Consider the following 21,011-nt stretch of genomic DNA (forward strand, 5'->3'; position numbering starts at 1 on the left):
AAATGTAGGGGAGGGAGAGAGGGAGGGAGGGAGAGAGAGAGAGAGAGGGAGAGAAGTAATGGGCAGAAACTTTTCAAGGAGACCCAACGTAGAACTAAGGTGGAATTTCCTGTCAATTAGAACAATTAATCAGTGGAATAACTTGCCTTCAGAAGTTGTGGATGCTCCATCACTGGAGTTTTTAAGAAGAGATTGGACAGCCATTTGTATGCAATGTTATAGGGTCTCCTGCTTGAGTAGGAGGTTGGACTAGAAGTCCAACCTGCAATTTTGTATTCTTAATTTTGCGACTGGTGTGTTGCTTCTAACTATACACCTCCTTTTGTGCTGCTATTGTAATAACAGCATGTCTGAATATATGCAAATGCAATCCACCTGTAGTCACTCACTTCAACTGCCACTGAACTCAACTCAGTATTGTTATAATTATAACCCTCCTATTTTCCAAGTCACTGCTACACCCAAAACAGACCACATAAGGTAGGAGAACATGCATGCATATATTTTTATACAATTGAGCAACATCTTTATTTATTTAAAGCCTTTATTTATTCAATATAAAACAAGTATTACAAGTCAACTCAACAAGTAGATGAAATGGAAGTCCTTCAGTCCAATTTAAAAGAAACCCCACAAGCATTTTTAAAAGCAGCATGACCTCCAAGTTTGGAGGGTAGGTTTTTCTTAACAGATGGGCTCCCTAGTCAGAACATTTATAGTTTTTTTCCCTTTACTCAGTAGGTCACTTCCTCAAGATGGATATCAAGATACTTATTTCATGTGTTTTTAATTGCTGTTTAAGTAAAACAGACATGGAACATTAAAAGATGGGTTGTAGTTTTCCTTTGTTCCAGATCCTTATCAGACCACAGCAGGTGCATACTTATCGTGATGCAGTTTAAATGAGTCACCATATGTATAATCATAGCTGTAAAAGTAAATGCAGCAGTAAAATTATTTTAATAATATATATGAAAGCTGGTTATCTCAGTATTAGAATGTTGGCATGGCCTGGTGGGGGAAGAAAAGAGTTATATTCATACGTTCTACATGATGACTGTCTTAAGGAGACTGATGTTAGCTGTGTTCTTGTTTCATCAGAGGAAGCATAAGAGTGGAAGGAAGCAACCCATTGTAACTCTGCCTAGTGGGGCATTCTAATTGACTCTGAAGTCATTAATCAGCTCCCAATCAATCTATTCTACCAACAGCAGGCAGTTAGATGTCCATTACCTTCCATTTATCATGCCATCACCTAATTCACTGCACCATTAGCCACAGATTAGGTCTCAGGAAAACAGCGTCAGCTCCCCACCCTTCAAAGACTCCTGTCACTCACCTCAGCCACTGGGATTCCTTCAGGTGGGCGACACTGAAGTAGGACTTCTTGCTCCAAAGATACTTCCTTTCCTAATGGTTCCTGTTCAAAAGTTTTCCGTAAATCTAGGATGGGAGCAAAAACATATTTAAATGTACTATTTGTTAAAGACAGAGATTTTTTTCCCCGAAATTGAATCTCCAGGACTGATACATGGATTGCAGTTCTTTAAGTTTTGTGAGGTTTCTAAGGTATACAAATATTGTATACAAAAAGTAGAAGGAAGGAAGGAAGGAAGGAAGGAAGGAAGGAAGGAAGGAAGGAAGGAAGGAAGGAAGGAATTGTTGCAAATATAAATGGAATGGAATTGTGGTTCAGTAGTTTGAACTGGCATAGACCAGAATGTGATTGATTCAGCCTTTCCTAATTAGAATACCAGTAAAGCACCAAGCATTAAGGTGATGTGATGGCCATGTACCAAGAAAATGTATAAGTAGCATTTTTAATGAAAGATCCCCATTATACTTTGCTATGACTATCTTATTAATAATGGAGAGTGGAATCTTAGACAATATGTTTTGCTCCTACTGCTCTGCACTTAGCTTTATAGGAATGAATTCCAGTTATTACTTGTACCAAATGAAGTAAGAGATGGGGAGGGAAGATATAAGGACCAAGGCAGTTTGAGGATAAAACTGCTTTGACTTTTTTTTTTAAACAGGAGGTGTTTTTATCTGCTTATCTTATTATATCTGTCTTTGTTCAATTGAGAATGTGACAAGTGAGTCTGGATTTCTATATACAGATGAACACGGAGCATGTGAGGCTCTTACAATCAGGTATTTATTTTATGGTTTGCTTTTCCAACTTGTTTTGAAAAGTTAATTGAAAATAATTTCTTAGCCAGTCATTTGTTGAAATAGCACACTGCCATTTTGCTTTGTGTGCATGAATCCAGAAGGCACCGAACAAAGTTGATGGATGTAATTACTGTTAACAAAGAGATGACCCAAGGTCTCTTAAAAATTTGATTACTTCTGTCAAGGAAGTTCCATGGCAAACCCTTGAAACTGAAGGATCTTTTAGGTTCCCTATAAAACATTTTTTTATAGAAACATAAATATCAAATTCAGTTGTAATCAAGTGTAACATAATTGACTGCTAATATTTTATAAAATCACTTATTCTCCTTATTATTCCTTTACTTCTCCTTAGGGATTGACATCCATTATTTTATTTAATAAAACAATATACCTAGTGTCTACTAGCAATAATATTACTAGTTGAGATGGTTCATTTATTTCCATGCTTCCCAAACTTACATAAAAGATATATTATGATATATTAATTTGCAATTTTGGACGATTCGGAGTAACATTGAAAAATGCACCACTTTGTGGTCAGTTGTTGATAGGATTCAATGGTAGGACAGAGGTATACTGTCCATACTGGTATGTCCAATGGTATGTGGACAGTATATTGAGTCTGTCATCTGCACTCTATAACTGTCTGGGTTCAGTTCTGCAGCCCAACAAGACAAACACAGACTTCAGAGGATAATTAGAACTGCAGAAAAACCAATCACTACTAACCTGCCTTCCATTGAGGACCTGTATACTGCACGAGTCAAAAAGAGGGGTGTGAAAATATTTACAGACCTCTCGCATCCTGGACATAAATTGTTTCAACTCCTACCCTCAAAACGACCGTTAGGAAACTGCACATCAGAACAACTAGCCACAAGAACAGTTTTTTCCTGAACGCCATCACTCTGCTAAACAAAATAATTCCCTCAACACTGTCAAACTATTGACTAAGTCTGCATTACTATTAATCTTCTCATCGTTCCTCTCACCCATCTCCTCTCACTATGACTGCATGACTGTAACTTTGTTGCTTATATCCTTATGACTTATATTGATATTGTTTCCTGATTGCTTATTTGTACCCTATGACTATCATTAAGTGATGGCATTCTATTCTATTCTATTCTATTCTATTCTATTCTATTCTATTCTATTCTATTCTATTCTATTCTATTCTATTCTATTCTATTCTAAATTAAGTTCAAGCTGTCCCGTTGGTTAGAAGTGGTCCAACCATCACAAAGAATAAAGTAATTGCCTTGGGTTGCAAATGACAACATAAACAGAATCCCATCTTACGCCCCTGACAATCACCTCCATTTTTAATATTTCCTTTTTCGATCAGTGCTTAGCTAGCAGCAATTTTAATTTCTCCAGATATTTTCCTTTATGATATCATTGACAGCATTTCTCTGTTTGTATGAGCTGAAAGCCACCAGTACAAATGCACCAGCAGGACAAATACCTACAGTATGTGTTGTTCTGTTCCCATGATACATCTTGGTGCACTGCGGCATTCGTTGCTACAACCAGCCAGCAGTTCCAATGGAGAAATGAACAACCAGCAAGAAATTGGAGGGCAGAGCAATTAGCCTGCTGCCTTAAAGTGTGTAGTTGGAACTGTTCTGTATTAGCTTAATCTGCTGTTGAATTTATGTTCTCCTGCCAGCCATCTTGGGTTAAAGGGCTGGATAGAAACTAATCAAGGAGAGAACCAACCTAGAACTAAGGAGAAATTTCCTGACCGTGCAATTAATCAGTGGAACGGCTTCAGAAGTTGTGGGTGCTGCGTTACTGCATTTTTAAAAAGAGACTGGACAGACATTTGCCTGAAATGGTGTAGTGTTTCTTGCTTGAGCAGGGAGTTGGTCTAGAAGACCTCCAAGGTCCCCTCGAAATCTGTTATTCTGGACTGAGAACTCGTGAGTTTAACTACACAATCGCTGACTTGGATCCATCTCCTTTTTAGCTTAGTTTATGCCACAGTTAAGAAATAAATTGATGAGAGATAATCCCCTCCCCTTATATGAATTTGTGTCTCAGGGAGAAAGGTAGAATATACACGAAATAAAATGAACTTTTTATTCAGGCACAAAATCTGCTAAAAACCCTTCATCGCTTCACACAGCTTGCATTTCTCCCTCTCTCTCTAAAGATTATTAGGGCACCGTGCCATTTTAAATTTAGGATGACAAAAAGAAAAATACAGTAATAATTGCAGTAGCATACATAGATACAGTGATAAAGAACTTCAAGATAATAAACTAGGAACATTTATATTTACTGCAGTGAAAGAAAAAGGAGTATACTTGGAATAGATAAAAATCTAAGCTAGTTCCTGGAGTCTGGTTTTGGCTCTCTAAAGCATTAATTCAAACTTGAAGTTAACGTACAAGTTTTTAATCTTCTCCGTTCCTAACACACTATGTTTATGAAAGAATCATTCTAGAAATTGATTAAAAGTTTATTAACTTGTAATAGTGATAATTTGTTGTTACTGCTTCCTTGTAAACCCTGTTTTGCCTGCTGAAAAAAAGTGACACAGCCAGCCACATATAATATTTCTTTTTCTCACACACACTTCGGAAGGAGTTTCTTTTCTTTTTGTTTATTTCCCTCAGCATGGAACGATGTGGTGTAACATTTGAAATGACATCATTCGTCTCCACCAGGTCAGTGATCTACAAACTAAAAGGACTGGCATGATAAAATGTAATGTCCTTAAAGTACCCATTGGAGATTATCAAGTGAATAATATCCTTTTTAAAGAAAGGGCGTAATTGTGTATTTACAAGGCAGCTTGTTGGTTGCTTCCTTTTGTTTATTTATTTATTTATTAATCTAATTTATATACCGCCCTTCTCCCAGGAGGACTCAGGGCGGTGTACAGCCAAGATAAAACACACAGATATAAAATTTAAAAAACAATTTAAGAAATATTAAATAATTTGGCCCATATCTATTAGAATAAAATAACCCGTTTTAAAAAATTAAAAGTTAAAAATTAAAAGATTAAAAATTAGGCCAGCCCGGCTTGTTGAAATAAAAGCGTCTTGAGGGCACAATGAAAGGTGCGTAAGTCGGGAATCCTCTGTATCTCGGGGGGCAATTCATTCCAGAGGGCAGGTGACCCCACAGAGAAGGCTCTCCCCCTGGGAGTCGCCAGCTGACATTGTTTGGCCAACGGCACCCGGAGGAGCCCCTCTCTGTGGGAGCGTACTGGCCGGTGGGAGGCTATTGGTAGCAGAAGGCGGTCTTGTAAGTACCCAGGTCCTAAGCCATGGAGTGCTCTGAAGATGGTAACCAATACCTTGAATCGCACCTGGAAGACCACCGGAAGCCAGTGCAGCTCATGCAGGAGAGGTGTTACATGGGAGCGCCAAGTCACTCCCATAATCACCCGCGCGGCCGCGTTCTGGATCAGTTGGAGTCTCCGGGTGCTCTTCAAGGGGAGCCCCATGTAGAGAGCATTACAGTAGTCCAGGCGGGAACTTTGCGTACTTAGAATGGTAGTCTACTATTCCCTTACACTAACAGACACTGATTAGCTGTGATATGTGCTTATTGGTGGCAATTCCATTAGTGAACCAATCAGGAGAGGGAGGGGGAAGGGAGGGAGAGGAGGGAAGTTATTAAATCTGATTTTTTTTCCCTGTTCAATTTTCTGTTGGCACTTTTAAAATCCAGATCCAATGTTATCCTCCAGGGTTCATGTGATTATTATGATTATTGCACTGAATGTATTTACATATCTAAAGTACTCTTCCCTAAACTGATACCTTCCAGTTGTGTTGGGAAATAGCTGTCGGAGATGCTATTGAGAATTTTAGGAACTTCTGTGCAAAACTCTTGGGAGGTACACCAGCTTGTAGACAGCAAGTTCAGAATAAGTTTCTGTAAATACAAGCCTGTGCCTGAAAAACTCCCAACAACAGTGAGACACAACTCATTGTTTATGGCATAAATTAAAAACAACCCAAAGTTCTCTTTTTAAAAATATGCAGTTCCATCTCACCTTGCTTGTTCTTTTCTCAGTGAATTCATCCACAGTTCTTCCATTAATTTTCATTAAAATAAACTTAATAATTTAAAAATATCCTGGCATTAAATTCATTAAAATCAAGGTGGTTGACTAAACGCAAAGTCATTTCACATACAGAAATCTTGCTATTAAAATATTAATCCAGTGCATTTTAATAGTTCCCTAGTTTGGTTCCCTCAAAATATGTTTGACATGGTCTCCCTAACCAGCGTGCCACTCGTGACAATGGCTGAGAAGGACACATCTCCAGGCCCTCAAGTTAGGAACAGCTATTCCATAATAAACTTGGGTCACACAAGATGCAGTCATATTTCTGAGTTAATCTATTCCATTTAGTAATAGACTATACTATAGTCCCGTGATGGCAAACCTATGGCATTTGGGCACACGAACCATTGCCCCAGTTCAGCTCCACCATGCATGCGCATTAGCCTCCCGCCGGTGGGGAGCTAGGGCATGTGGAAGGGAGCATGCACGCATGTGCAGGGGGCAGGGCGCATGTGCACTTGCACAGAGTGGGGAGAATGTGTAGGGGCAACACACACATTGCATTTTGGGGGTTTGGGTGCACGCGTGCGCATTCACATGCATGTGTGCGCACTTTGGGCACTCGGTCCGGAAAAGGTTAGCCATCACTGCTGTAGTCTACTATTAAATGGAATAGATTAAGTCAGAAATATGATTTCCTATATCATATAGAAAGTCTCAATCTTACAAAAACACAGATATATTTCTGAGAACCACAGGAAGTAAAACTGAAGTTTTATCAAATAAAATAATGTAGTGTGTTTCTAACAAGTAGCCACTCAGTTTATCTATTTTCTTTTCTATTTGAAACAATAACACTTTCTAATAAGCACAGCATTCCTTACGCACCGTCACTCATGCCCTCGTCACCTCCCGTCTGGACTATTGTAATGCTCTCTACATGGGGCTCCCCTTGAGGAGCACTCGGAGGCTCCAACTGGCGTGGAGTGCGGCCGCGCGGGTGGTGATGGGAGCGATGTGGCGCTCCCATATAACACCTCTCCTGCACGAGCTGCACTGGCTCTCGGTGGTCTTTCGAGTGCGCTTCAAGATTTTGGTTATCACCTTTAGAGCGCTCCATGGCTTAGGACCTGGTTATCTATGGGACTGCCTGCTACCACCAATAGCCTCCCACTGACCAGTATGCTCCCATAGAGAGGGGCTCCTCCGGGTGCCGTTGGCCAAACAATGTCAACTGGCGGCCCCCGGGGGAGAGCCTTCTCTGTGGGGGCACCTACTATCTGGAACGAGCTCCCCCCAGAGATACGGAGGATCCCAGATCTGCGTACCTTCCGTCGCGCGCTCAAGACTTTCTTATTTCATCAAGGTGGCCTGACCTAAGTCTTTCCCCTTTTTAAATGGAAATTTTAAATTTGTTTTTAAATTATTGGGGTTTTAAATTTGTTCAGCCAAATTATTTAATTCGTTTTATTTTATTTTAAATTTTGTATTTATATGTTTTATTCTATGGCTGTTCACCGCCCTGAGTCCTTCGGGAGTAGGGCGGTATATAAATTCAATAAAAACAAAAAAAAATTTCTTTGCCAGTTAAGATCAGATTTTTGCTTTACCACTTCTACTTTAAATTCATAATTCATTTCCCCCCTAAAAATGGTCACTTAATCTCCTTCTAATACCTTTGCTGGACTTTACTATGATGGAAGTTGTTTATGGGTAAAGTGAAAGGATATCTTTTATCATGTTCTGCAAAATGTGATAAGAGCTAGGTGAGGTGCCTTCAAGGCAGTGGTAATACAAGGGTGACTAATGTATAAACATAAAAGACACTTGTCCGTCAGGAATTAAATATAAACTGGGAACATACTACACTATGTTGCATTATTATCAAAAAAGCATATGGATTTCTGCCCTTGGTAGACTTTAAGGACTTATTTCTTTCACATGTACTTGCCAGTAATCCTAGCTAAGACTTCTAAAACAAATGAAGCAGAATTCTATGAAAAACTGGGATAGTTTGTAGTTATATTTTTATGCAACAGAAATCTTGATTTTGAGGAAAATAGCTATGCGTAAGCACCACCTTCAATACATAATTTCAAATTATTCAACTTTAAAGACCATGGAAATCATTCACTTGAGTTTTCAAATTCAGATATGGACACGCAATGGCAGTTAAGATTCCAGGGTGAGAGTAAAAATGAAAAATCTGGTAGCCCCTTTTCTGAATAACAGATTTTATTAAATGCATAAGTTAGTCGGAAAAGTTGTCACCAGATTTCTGGTTTTATGACTAGCTACCATGAAGTAATATGGCTCTCTTCCTATAAGACAATAAGATATTTAAAATGTATATATATGATGATATGAAGATACATATAGCCCATTATTTTTAGACAAAGCTTTATTCTGTAACACAGACAGATACAACTATGATAGAAGCAGTATCACTAGATTTACATGAGCATTGGAAACACAGATTGATTCCTGCTTCTATTAAACATCCCACACCAAATTATATCATAATATATATATAAATCCCCTAAACATTCAGATTGAAAACTTTACTGATAGTATCTTACAGAAACCAATAAGGCTTATATCTGGAAAACTATCTATAGGATATATGTATCCAGTAAATGTTTATGTATATTGAATGCATATATCCTATACATATACATATATACACAAGAAAGAAGAGGAAGAAGAAGAGGAGGAGGAAGAAGAAAATGTCAATCAATTTCAACATTTAATGTAATTTATATAATAATTGTATATGGGGCCTGCTTTTATTTAAGAGGCCTCACCTTTGGTAAATGTTGTATAAAGTTCACTAAAAGTAAGAGTAATTGATATAGGCAAACATTGGTAGATTTGCTGTAATTTATTTAGTGTAAGAAATCATTCTCAAATGATGATATTTTTCACAAGATTCCCACAGAATCGTTTTCAACAGAAAGGAATTTCTATTTAATCTGTCTGATTCATTGCTGGTTTTCACAAGTTGAAGATAACTGAATAAGTGTTAAACTTGAATCAATAATTTCATGTGAAATGGGTGGCTATATAAATATGATATATAAATAGGTTAGGCTAGAGTGACATTCTAGCGAAATTATTTTAACAACTTTAAACAGGTAAGTCATCATAGATATATTCACTAGTTTTTCCAAATCTTTCACAGTTTTTCTAGATGGTCATTCATCCTAATAATTTCTAGATGGTCATTCATCCTAATAATTTCTAGATGGTCATTCATTCAAATAATAAACCTGTTTCCTCCAATCAATGTATGATTATTTTGTAATAAAAAAATTAAGCAATTTTAAAATATTCAAGCAATAAGAACATAATACATTGGAATATTCATTGCCTGTTCTAAAGTTTCAAGGTAATGGCTGAGGAATCACAAAAATACTTGGAGGGAAGGACTTAGAACTGTGTGAAAATATTTTCTTACTTTCAAACAATTACATGTCTTTCCCCCGAAAGTATTAATCAGCATTGTTGCTGTTTCTATTTTGTTTGATTTGTTTGTGTGTGTGTTTGTCACAAACTTCACATTTCATTAGGCTTTGGTATTTAAATATTTTAACCACTGGACCAGGCAAATTGATTTTTTTACATGTTTGCATCAGGGGTGGGTTCTACATACCTTTACTACTGGTTTGCAATGGGAGCGCGCACGAGCACTTCTGCGCATGCACAGATCACCCATGACGATGTTGTGGCGGATGGGCAGAGCCTCCCGCCGGTTTTACTATCGGTTCTACAGAACTGGACCGAACCGGGAGCATGCATAAGGGGCGTGCATAAGCGCACCAGAGTGCCTACCATCCCTGTCCTAATGTTTTCTTTTATTTGTATCCTTTTCATGTATTTATAATTATGTTTACACTTGTATCTGTTATTAAATACATGCTTGACGAAAATAAAAATAAATAAATAAACCCGCCACTGGTTTGCATGCATGCCACAATCAAGGGTTTGTGCATATTTGGATTTGGTTAATGAATGATATTGCAAGTTTCTAAGCTCTCATTAGAAATAATAACTTAAATACCTTGCCGTAATTACTTTCTGAAGTCACATTTCATCAGGCTTTGGAATTTAAATATTTTAACCACTGGATCATGCTAATTATTATTATTATTATTTTACAAATCCTTGATTTATTATCTAGATTGAATGTGAACAGAATAGTGATAAAATCATGAAACTTTGGACATAAAGGGAGGCAGCGAAGGTGTCCCGCTATCCTGTAGAGTCTGCAGGGCCAGATTTTTCCCTTTTCCTTCTCCACCCAACATATGCTTAGAAAGGGCACTCTGTATTTATAAGAAACCTACCCTTGTTGTAATTTAAATGTTGTGAATGACCTGTGGTGAACATTCTGCATATTTTAGTAAGATTAAGTTTTCAGCACTAAGCCTACCACTGCTACTGTTTCATTTCAGGCCAAGAGTTTGATCATTTAACAGTAATTATTCTGCCAACATAAATTAGAGGATTTTCACATTGCCTAACTCTCCAAAGTAACCAGTGTAGCTATTTACCTAAAAATAGAAGTCCAAAAGCAGATATTTAAAAATTCAAAACTGCTGCTTCTAAAAGCACTTTGTAGTATATTTATTTGGATTATCGAAGCAATTTTTCTCCAATCTTCCTTTAAAAAAAAAATTCAAAGATTCCTCATTTTAGTCAGAATGACATTGCTGCTGTTGTTGTTGTTGTAATAAATATTAATTATAAACCATACTAGGAAGTTGTATAAAAGGTTCAACATTACATGAAAGTCCATGAATTCATAGTTGCATATTGATCAAATGACATGAAAAGCTAGTGTGTCCCAATTAGCTAATAAGCCACAATTTTTTGATATTTTCCAGGTTAGCTTGAATCAATCCATCACACTTAAGTGAAGTATTTGAAGAACTTCAACATAGAGAGGAGGAGATATCATCCATAAATCCTGCTGTAGGAAGCTAATTACAGTCACACCAACTACCCTGATACATAACCCTGATACATTAGATAACAATAACTTCAATTAAAAATTTAAATATGATATGCTGGCAATCTATCATGAGTACCCTGGCAAAAAACCAAAAACAAATACATCCCATAATTTTACCGTAGTTTTTTTTTTTTAATTCATTTCAGCATTTAAAACAACGTATGCAGCATTTTTCAATTTGTCTTGGACTCATTACTAGTACTTTAAATGAATAGTTATTTTGACATTTAACAGTCAGAAAGCTCCCCAGAGGCTAAATATATGCTTGTTGCCAAAAACATACTCTCAGTAAAATGCTAGAGCTTGCATCTTTTACTTAATAAATACTTATATAATTGTAACTGGAAGATATGGAAGCATAGTTAACATGCAGATGTTTATCCATTCGAGCTTTAAATATCACAGAAACATTACATATATACATCCAGCGATAAGCCCTACTAAACTCAGGGCAGCACAGTTTTAGTAGACAAGATGATTGATTTACTGAACATGAGGTAAATCATGCAGATTTGTTCTGTGAAGTCTCTTTCCGTTCTATAAAATTTGTTCTCTGTTCTATGAAAAATCTGTAAAAAGCACTTTTTTATATCAGTGCAGATATTCCTAGCCAGCTTTCTGCTTTTTATAAGTGCTATAAAATAATAATGAAAAAACTCAGGCCCCAGAAGCTATTGAGATAAAGCTATTGAGCTACAGTACTCTTTTCAAATGTATTCAGTGATAGAAACTTATAACAAATGCTGATTGCCAATGCTGTCCCTTCATAAAAAAAAGTCATATTCTATCCATAACTTTATATCCACAAAAAGAAACATGTGTTATACCACCCTAGTCTATTTCACGTATAAAATAAGTATGTTAAATCTGGAAAATATATGGTTAACAGAAGACAAAAAATGCACTGCTGATTCAGGTTTTTAGCTGGAAAAAATGAGATGTGTTAAAAATATGCTGCGTTGAATAGCACCAGGATAACTTGTCAAGTTAACATATTTTAATTTCAATATGGTTGACTTCCATTTACTAGAAATAGGATAGAATGGATGAAATGCAATTCTTATGCAACTGATGGAATAAAAATGCTCCAATCAGAATAAACATGATGGTTTTAATTCATCTGTGAATGCCATTTCTAGATGGGGCAGTCAAGTGATAAAACATGTAGCTCTGGCTTTTAAGTTTAGGAATTTTTTAAAAAAATTGTGCACTTTGGTATTGGGGAAAAAAAACTTGGTAATCACTTGTTTACCTTAATTTCCTGCACTGGCAAGCATCACCCAAAAAAATCAAACAAACCTATTCACTAAACTAAAGAAACAACAAAACCCCCAACCTTAAGCATTAATTTGAAATTTGAAATTAGGATTTAGTAGATGATACTGAAACAAAATATGTTTCTGTTTCAACACTCTTTATGTTTCTTAAGAATTCTTGTTTAGGAATTATTTTAATAGTTTTATAGTGTTTCATGGAAAAATTGCACATTCTGATAAAAGGGTTTCGGAATTTATTCATAGAAGTGTGATTCTCTTTCACTAAAATGTCAGGCTAAATGCCAGACTGATAGACAGTTTCCAGTGAGCATTCACCATAACTTGTTTATTTCACTTCCCCAAAGGCAAAGAAAGGCTGACTCTGAGTAATGGCCTGGCTTTCATTGTTAAGTCAGAGTAAACTCATTTTATCCACATGATGGTAGAATGAGAATCTCCAGTGCAAATACTGCTTTAGAAGAGAGTCTTCGCTTTGAAAATTAATGGAAATTAAATATTTGTATAGTAAGGTGAGTATCTGTGTTTCTGTTCGCCTTGAATAATGCCCAGGAAAGTAGGGAAGAACAGAGTAGAAGAAATAATATACTATTAAGATGGATGTAAGTTAAGGACCTTTTTGCAATCTTATTCTCTTCTCTATTTAAAGCAAAATAGACTGTTATCCATTCTTTCTTCAACCTATTAAAAGCAGTGGAATGAAATGATTACACAGATCTAATCTACTACCATGGATTATATTTATCCTGTCAAAAGCTTTATTTGGATAAAATAACTATTTGTTTGACTGCAGACAGTTTCTCTAGATGGAAGGCCATTAGTCGCAGCACACTTCAGTTCTGACACATTAATGGACCTACATGGTGCAACTCTAAAGTTCACGAATCCATCAAGGGAAATCAATATCCAAAGTTGAATTGTGAATTTGAGAAAAATAAAACCTTATTCATTTTCATTTAATCTTCAGCACCAAAAGAAGTATTCACGATATGTTTAACAATCAAGACTTATTCCCACTTTTTGCAATTTATGTTCAGCATAATAAATAAATATGGAGAATCAAGTGACTAAACTTAAGAGGTTTTATTGCCAAGTGGTGCAATGCTTTTCAGAACTGGAACAACATTTATCTTTTGAATGACTTGAGAATCCTACATATGTCAGTAGAGTCAGCACAAAAAAGCATCAGAAATTGCTTCCAATATTGTTAACACAATAAATTCTATGCATTTCATACTTTCACCTTTGTCACATTAATAATTCAATTCAGCTAAAATTTTTGGAGGAGCTCTGGAGACCATGCTTGGTTTTGACGTCACAACTTTTATAACTTGGCTCTTCTATTTTCTTGATGACAGTTTCATTGGCAATTGATGTACCACACTACATTTGAGAAACCATTATGCTGAAGTGGCAGTTATTGATGTTAATAACTGGAAATATTCATTCAGCTGCCAGGTCATAATATTTCTGTTAATTTCAATGTACTGAACTATTATTTGCTCTTCTTGGCTTTCCAATGTCACATATTTATTTCTTAATCATTTTTTTTTCTTTTTACTACTCCTTAATTCATTTGTTTTGGGGTAGAGTCAGGGTGACTTGAGTGAAACTGAGCGTTTACTAGCTGGATGCCTTTCCTGACACCTATGCGGAGTTCACAGAAGATATTTTCTCTTTGCACCCTGATAGAGAAACATCTGCCACTGCCTAGGATCGAACTGTCAACTTTCTGAGTGGGAGAAGAGTGCCTTCACTTCTAGACTATGGCTCTACTCATTATTAATCAAATTTATATAGCCACCTATCTCCCCATTCACACTAAAATGTTGAATGTATACTTTTTAAAGTATGGTTTTCCTTTTCACTTAGATTTGAATTACTTTGTGCCGTGGATGAAATTTTGATCTTAAAAGAAATTTCACAAAAGTATTGGCTACATATATTATTACTTTAAAAACAATAACAAAACTAGATGCAGTAGCAATAAAAGTGTATTATAGTAGCCTTTTTTTCCAAATTCAGAAATAACGTTTGTCAAAAATAGACAACAAACAAGAAGACTTACTGGCGGATGAATGGAGTAATAATCATTTTGAAAGAAGAGATAATAAGTCTGTGCCAATTGGTCTAGTGGTTAATACGCTGGCCCAGAAACCAAGAGACTAAGAGTTCTATTCCTGTTTTAGGCATGAAATTTGTCTGTCTTAGGCATGAGATGGGCAGCAAATAAATTTCATAATAAATAAATAATTTATTCATTTCACTCTCTCTCAGTCCAACCTATCTCACAGAATTCTTGTGTGGAAAATAGGAGGAGGAAGGAGTTTTATGTATGTTCATCACCTTGAGTTGCTTCTAAAGTAATAAAGGCAGAATTTTAAAAAACCTGATAATTTCACTTATTTTTCAGGAAGGAACACTTTAAACAAGAGATTTAAAGTAAATATCTGAATCAGAGGTGGGTTTCAGCAGGTTCTGACCAGTTCTGGAGAACTGGTAGTAGAAATTTTGAGTAGTTTGGAGAATCGGTAGTAAAAATTCTGACTGGTCCCGCCTCCATCTATTCTCTGCCTCCCAAATCCCAGCTGATCGGGAGTAAATGGGGATTTTGCAGTAACCTTCCCCTGGATTGAGGAGGGAATGGAGATTCTATAGTATCCTTCCCCTGCCATGCCCACAAAGCGCCCACCAAGCCATGCCACACTCACCAAGCCACACCCACAGAACCGGTAGTAAAATTTTCTGTATGTACAAAAAGTATATCTGTGATGCAATAGCAAAATCGCTAATACAGTATACATGCTACACTTATCAAACGTAATTTGGGATACAATTTTTTTTAGAACTCTACACAAACATAAATGCTAACACAAATAAAAGTTTAATGAAATTCTACTGAGTTAGATTCTGTCACAAAGCAAAATAATGAAATAACTTTAATTTCATTACAATATTTAAAAAAAGCTTTCTAGCAAAGTTAAGAAGGAAATACTTACATGCAATACGGACATAGGCCTTCCTACTCTTGGTTGTGCCTGCAGAACTCCAAGCCACACACTGGCACCAGTAGTCTTCGGGTCCAAAGAGTTCTTCAACTTGTTGCCGTGAAATCTCAATGCTTACCTCTCGAACAATGAGTCCTATTAAAACATAATCAATATGTCTATATTGATTTCAGAATTTGACATTTCATAGCAGTATGTAAGTAACTCATTGGTATGGAAAAGGGAGCAGTTGCATGACAAGCAAGCGTTTTTAAGACATCTTTGAAACACATATACTTTTTAAAAATATAAGTAAGTAGAGCTTGCTTATTTTGGGGATAGGGCTTATATTGGGCACATGCACAGAAAAGATGCTAGGGGATATTTTCAGGATAGGTCTTATTTTCAGGGAAACACGGTACCTTACTGAGGAAGTGACGAAGGTAAGAAGAAGGGAAAAATATGCATTTTTATAAAAGATGTATTTCACATACCATGTTTTCCTGAAAATAAGACCCTGTCTTATATTTTTTTTTGAACCCTGAAATAAGCGCTTGGCCCTATTGCCATGCGCTCAAAAGCCCAATTGGCCTTATTATCAGGGGATGTCTTATTTTGGGGAAAACAGGGTAGTTAGGCACATAATTATAAATCAAAGTTAAAATAAGTAGTAGATTATTGCCAGTGATATAAAATTAATCAAGTTATGCTCACTTACATTAGTTGGGCATCAAATAGCTTTTAAACTGGATCATGTTTTTTTCATTCTTAAAAAACAATACTTTTCACATAGTGTAAAGTCATGCTACCGATTGCAAAGATCATAGATATCTAATATAATATATCCCAAGCTTGCACTTTAATTATAACTTCTAGAACCTACACAAGATTTACAACATGCTGAGTAGCCTTCATTTACTGATCCATACTGTGATTTTAAATTACAGTGGGATACTGAGTGACAAAGAAAAAACACAGCTCTTCCCATTGTTGATAAAATATTTATTCATACATTTCATATCCAAGGGTTTGCTATAGACAGTTGCTATTGTTTCAGTTATTAGATTTGAGTCTATTTTTTATTTTTTATTATATTTTTAGGTATTGGGTCTACATTAAAGCCTATATTTGCTTTAAAATGCCTGTGACAATTTGAACTTCCTTTTTTCTATTCTTGGGCTTTCTCTTTTTAGAAGAAATGAACTGTTGTAATTGCTGTTGCTTAGTTTATATTCTTGTGATCTTCTTGAATTGCCCTCAACAGTTGCTAACATGCTGTCTTCTCTGTAAGTGAGGAGTCATAAGTAGCTTAGAGCCTAGATAATGTCAACAAAGCTAATGGAATAGGGAAGAGAAGGCATGGATACAGCATCCTGTCTGCCAATCAGGAAAAAACCCTAAGGTTGGAGAGTTGCCTGAATGAAGCCAAGCTGTGAGTGTCCTGTCTGAAGCTTAAATGAGGATCCAGGTGTGAGTCTACACTCTAAACCAATGTGATGAGAGTCTTCAAAAGCATTCCCTTCCTTTGAGGGAATGGAAGACTTGCTTGGTGGAAGGGATGTTTTCTGACATGTGGCCCTTCCTTTCAGCTTAAAAGTAAAGGTAAAGGTTCCCCTTGCACATATGTGCTAGTCGTTCCTGACTCTAGGGGACAGTGCTCATCTCCGTTTCAAAGCCGAAGAGCCAGCGCTGTCCGAAGACATCTCCGTAGTCATGTGGCCGGCCGGTGTGCCAAAGGCGCACAGAATGGTTACCTTTCCACCAAAGGTGGTCCCTATTTTTCCACTTGCATTTTTTACGTGCTTTCAAACTGCTAGGTTGGCAGAAACTGGGACAAGTAATGGGAGCTCACTCTGTTACGCGGCATTAGGGATTCGAACCGCTGAACTGCCGACCTTTCTAATCAACAAGCTCAGTATCTTAGCCACTGAGCCACCATGTCCCTTCCTTTCAGATTAATGTATACCTTTTCTTTTTTTAGCAATAGCCTTTTTAACCTACTTCATCTTTTCATATAAGGCATACTTGACGAGCACAGAGCAGATTAGACATACAACTCTTTTTTTTCTTTTTATTGTCATTGTACATGTATACACAGTATACCCATACAACGAAATTCACTTAACACCCAAAGACCAGGTCCAACACACATAACAATCCCCAAACACATTCCCACCCACCACAATTCCCCACCCCTAAACCACCCAAACATCTACACAACAGACCAAGTAATGCTGTCCAACAGCTCACTGATGATGGCCCTTTAGTTCATTGTTGAGTGCAATTATATCTCTGGGATAAAAACTATTCAAAAAACATGTGGTCCGAATTTTAATTGTTCTGTATCTTCTGCCAGAAGGCAACAGTCCAAAAAGATTGTAAGCAGGATGGGAAGAGTCTCTAAGAATGTTATGCAACTTTCTCAAACAGTGAGATTCAAAGATGTCGTCCAGGGCTGGTAGTTGGAGCCCAATAATATTCTGGGCAGTTTTAATGATTCTCTGTAGAGCTTTTTTGTCTGCTACAGAGCTGCTCCCATACCATGCAAGAATGCAGTATGTCAGGATGCTCTCAATGGTGCTGCGATAGTAGGACAGAAGTAGATGCTGAGATAGATTTATCTTCCTGAACATTCTCAGGATGCAGAAGTACAGCCTCTTCTGTGCCTTCTTCACAAGTATGTTAACATTCATAGTCCATGAGAGGTCCTCCGAGATATAAATGCCCAGAAATTTAAAACTACCAACTCTCTCCACCTCCTCACCATTTATGTACAATGGTAAATGTACATCTCTCTTCCTCCAATTATAAGTTCTTTAGGTTTTTTGGTGTTAAGTGTAAGATTATTTTCTTTACACCACAATGTCAGCCCTTGTACTTGCTTTCTGTAAGCAGACTCATTGTTCTTATTAATGAGCCCCACCACTGTTGTGTCATCTGCAAATTTAATAATTGTGTTGGTGTTATACAATGGGCTGCAGTCATGTGTGTACAAGGAATAAAGGAAAGGGCTTAGCACACAACCCTGAGGGGCTCCTGTGCTTAGTATCAGAGTAGAGGAATGGTGAGATCCCATCCTTACTAACTGTGGCCTATCTGTCAGAAAATTGTTTATCCACAAACAAATCCTCTGATTTATACCCAAATTGGACATTTTAAGAAACAACCTGTTGGGTAAAATGGTGTTAAAGGCAGAGCTATAATCCACAAATAACAACCTCGCATATGTCCCCTGTTTTTCCCAAATGATTCAGTACAGTATGGACAACAATAGACTAGCATCGTCAGTTGATCTATTACTCCTATATGCAAATTGGTATGGGTCCAAAGTAGATGGAAAACTAGCCTTAATGTAGTTCAACGCCAGCCTTTCAAAACATTTCATGATAACAGATGTTAAAGCTACTATAATCATTAAGGCATACCACTACTGTCTGCTTAGGGACTGGCACTATAATGGATGTATCTGCATCTAGGTATATTCTTCTAAAAATTCTTATCACTTTTATTGCCTATACAGCAAGTTCTTCAAATTAACACTTGCAAAGTTCCTAAAATAAAGCTAAGTAAATATATATTTAATATATATTTACATATAATAATATACATTTATATATTTAAATGTATTCTTTGCTTGCTCTCATATTATATAAAGCAAGCAAGGTATTTATGAAGGAAATACTTTGCTTGCTTGTGTATTATGTTGCATGCATGAGTGAGTGTGCCAGATGATAATTCATAGTCCCCAGATAGATGATACAAGCCAGAAGTACTTGGACATATGCTCTGGATCCTATGAATCAAATGTTTTAGGTCACAATTTAACCTTAAGCTATTTTAGTCTGTGTTCGCAATCCCCCCCCCCTTTTGTACAAGGGTTTCTTATTCGGAGTTCAGGAGTCAAGTTTTGTTGCCCCTGGCTCCAAAGACAAAGGGCCTAAAGTCTGTCTTTACAGTTGGAAAATTGTGTTCTGCAAAAGCACTGATTACAAAAAGCACACAGTGTGAAGTAGACTATTGTAGAATTGTTAAAAGCATCAAAACCCACATAAATGTGTTGGCAGTAAATGTGTCTCCGGTTCATAGGCTACAGTAGTCACAGAAGTGGAAATAAAGATTATTACAGTTGACAAAAGAGAGAGAGAAAAAGCAGGGATGCATCCTGAAACTTGCCACTTCTAATAGGATAACAGACACACACACACACACACACACACACACTTAATTTAATTTAATTAATTAAATTTATATGCCGCCCCTCTCCGAAGACTCAGGGCGGCTCACAATACATTTTAAAAAATAATTATAAAAAAACATTGAAAAATTAAAAACATTAAAAACTCATTCACGCCATTCATGGCCGGATCTCTCTCTCTCTCTCTCTCTCTCTCTCTCTCTCTCTCTCTCTCTCTCTCTCTCTCTCTCTCTCTCTCTCCCTCCCTCCCTCCCTCTCTCCCTCCCTCCCTCTCTCTCTCCCTCCCTCCCCCCCCTCTCTCTCACACACACACACGTTATGATATAAGGCTAGCTAGCTACCTTCCTAACAACTAAGTCAGTGGTGGGTTTCTACCGGTTTGCCCCGATTCAGGCAAATTGGTAGCGGTGGCGGGAGGCTCCGCCCACCGCCCGGACGTCATCACGGACGCTCTATGCATGCGCAGAAGGTTCTGCACATGCACAGAAGTGCTGTGTGCGCATGAAGCATGCGCTAACAGTTCCAAACTGGTAGCGAAGGTAAGTGAAACCCACTAGCGAACTAAGACTAAAAATCTAGATGAAATAAAATAGAGCAATAAAGCAATTAATGTAGCAAACTTCCCTGCCAAATCTTTACCAGAATCAGAAATCTTATGACATTATCTTAAGACAGCCTTGTAAAATACTGTCGTCCACTGGCATCTGTTTCATGGAAGTTGCATGGAAGATGTTTTAGGAGTAAAGTTAGAAACACATTTTAGAGAGTTATTCACATTCAAAAAGATATGAGTATCAGTAAAAATACCTTAAAGAACTAATGGGTTGGGGGAGATGGCAAGAAGATTTATTGCCAGATTCTAATGTCTGATGAAAATAGGAAGAATTTTCTGGCACTAGATTTTTGTTCCCCAGGAAAATACTGAATGTCATTTTCGTTAAAGTAGATGTAAAAATAGATGTAGAAGTACACAAAAAGGGTATATTTATTTTATCTTTTTGTTAGATTTCTCTACATCAGAAATGTAGACAGTTTATGCATCATCTAAGAGATGAATAATTACAAATCAGTTGTCATTTGAACAAAAGATCAGACCCAGATATTGATACAAAAAACCCTCTTATTGTAGAGGGTAGTAGTTAATTCACCCATTTTTCAAAAATGTTAACCTAATGTAACCTTAATTTTACCTTAATTCATAGCTGTTGAGTTTTTCAGGGAAATATTTGTCTGTTAATGTTGATTATTTTGGTTTGGTGGTATACCGGATCATGAGATTTGCTTTCTTTGCAGAACAACTGTATTGTGAGAATTGTTGGCGGCACGT

At 36.9% G+C, this 21,011-nt stretch overlaps 1 protein-coding gene across 4 annotated transcripts in view; it reads right to left on the minus strand.

Moving 5' to 3' along the window:
- The window catches only part of UNC5C (unc-5 netrin receptor C), a 377,791-nt gene that overhangs the window by 105,029 nt on the left and 251,751 nt on the right, over positions 1-21,011 (minus strand). For all 4 annotated transcript variants that reach the window (XM_034440510.3, XM_034440509.3, XM_034440508.3 and 1 more), the window contains exons 3-4: positions 15,502-15,645; positions 1,340-1,443 (exon numbers count right to left, since the gene is read on the minus strand). In XM_034440510.3, the coding sequence (XP_034296401.1) occupies positions 1,340-1,443; positions 15,502-15,645 (248 nt within the window). The remainder of the gene's footprint in view (positions 1-1,339; positions 1,444-15,501; positions 15,646-21,011) is intronic.

The sequence above is a fragment of the Pantherophis guttatus genome, chromosome 8, assembly GCF_059756535.1.
Source record: "Pantherophis guttatus breed Tessera chromosome 8, ASM5975653v1, whole genome shotgun sequence".
In the NCBI taxonomy this organism is placed as follows: domain Eukaryota; kingdom Metazoa; phylum Chordata; class Lepidosauria; order Squamata; family Colubridae; genus Pantherophis; species Pantherophis guttatus.